At 75.9% G+C, this 253-nt stretch overlaps 1 protein-coding gene across 6 annotated transcripts in view; it reads right to left on the bottom strand.

Annotated features, from left to right (window-relative positions):
* Nucleotides 1-253, bottom strand: part of CRTC1 (CREB regulated transcription coactivator 1) — a 41,719-nt gene extending 41,466 nt beyond the window's left edge. For all 6 annotated transcript variants that reach the window (XM_039702404.1, XM_039702406.1, XM_039702407.1 and 3 more), the window contains exon 1: nucleotides 68-253. In XM_039702404.1, coding sequence (XP_039558338.1) covers nucleotides 68-244 — 177 coding nt within the window. In that variant the 5' untranslated portion in view covers nucleotides 245-253. The remainder of the gene's footprint in view (nucleotides 1-67) is intronic.

The raw sequence follows: 253 nt of genomic DNA, 5'->3' as shown, positions 1-253 counted from the left end.
GGGGGGGGCGCCGCCCCTCACGGCCCCCCCGCCCGCCTCAGCCGGGGGCGGCGGCGCCGAGGCTCACCCGGTGCGCGCGGGTCAGGCTCAGGTCCTTCATGACCTCCTCGAAGGCCGCCGTCTCCTCCGCCTGCTTCTGGTTGTGCAGCGCGATCTTCTCGCTGAATTTCCGCGGGTTGTTCGAGGCCGCCATCTTCCCCCGTCCGCATCCCCCTCCCCGCGGCCGAGGGGGAGCCGCGCGCATGCGCCGGCC

The sequence above is a fragment of the Passer montanus genome, unplaced genomic scaffold (genome assembly GCF_014805655.1).
Source record: "Passer montanus isolate IOZ18808 unplaced genomic scaffold, ASM1480565v1 scaffold156, whole genome shotgun sequence".
NCBI classification, from domain to species: Eukaryota; Metazoa; Chordata; class Aves; order Passeriformes; family Passeridae; genus Passer; species Passer montanus.
Note: the sequence above shows the minus strand (reverse complement) of the source record. Positions and strands in the feature narration are given on the sequence as shown.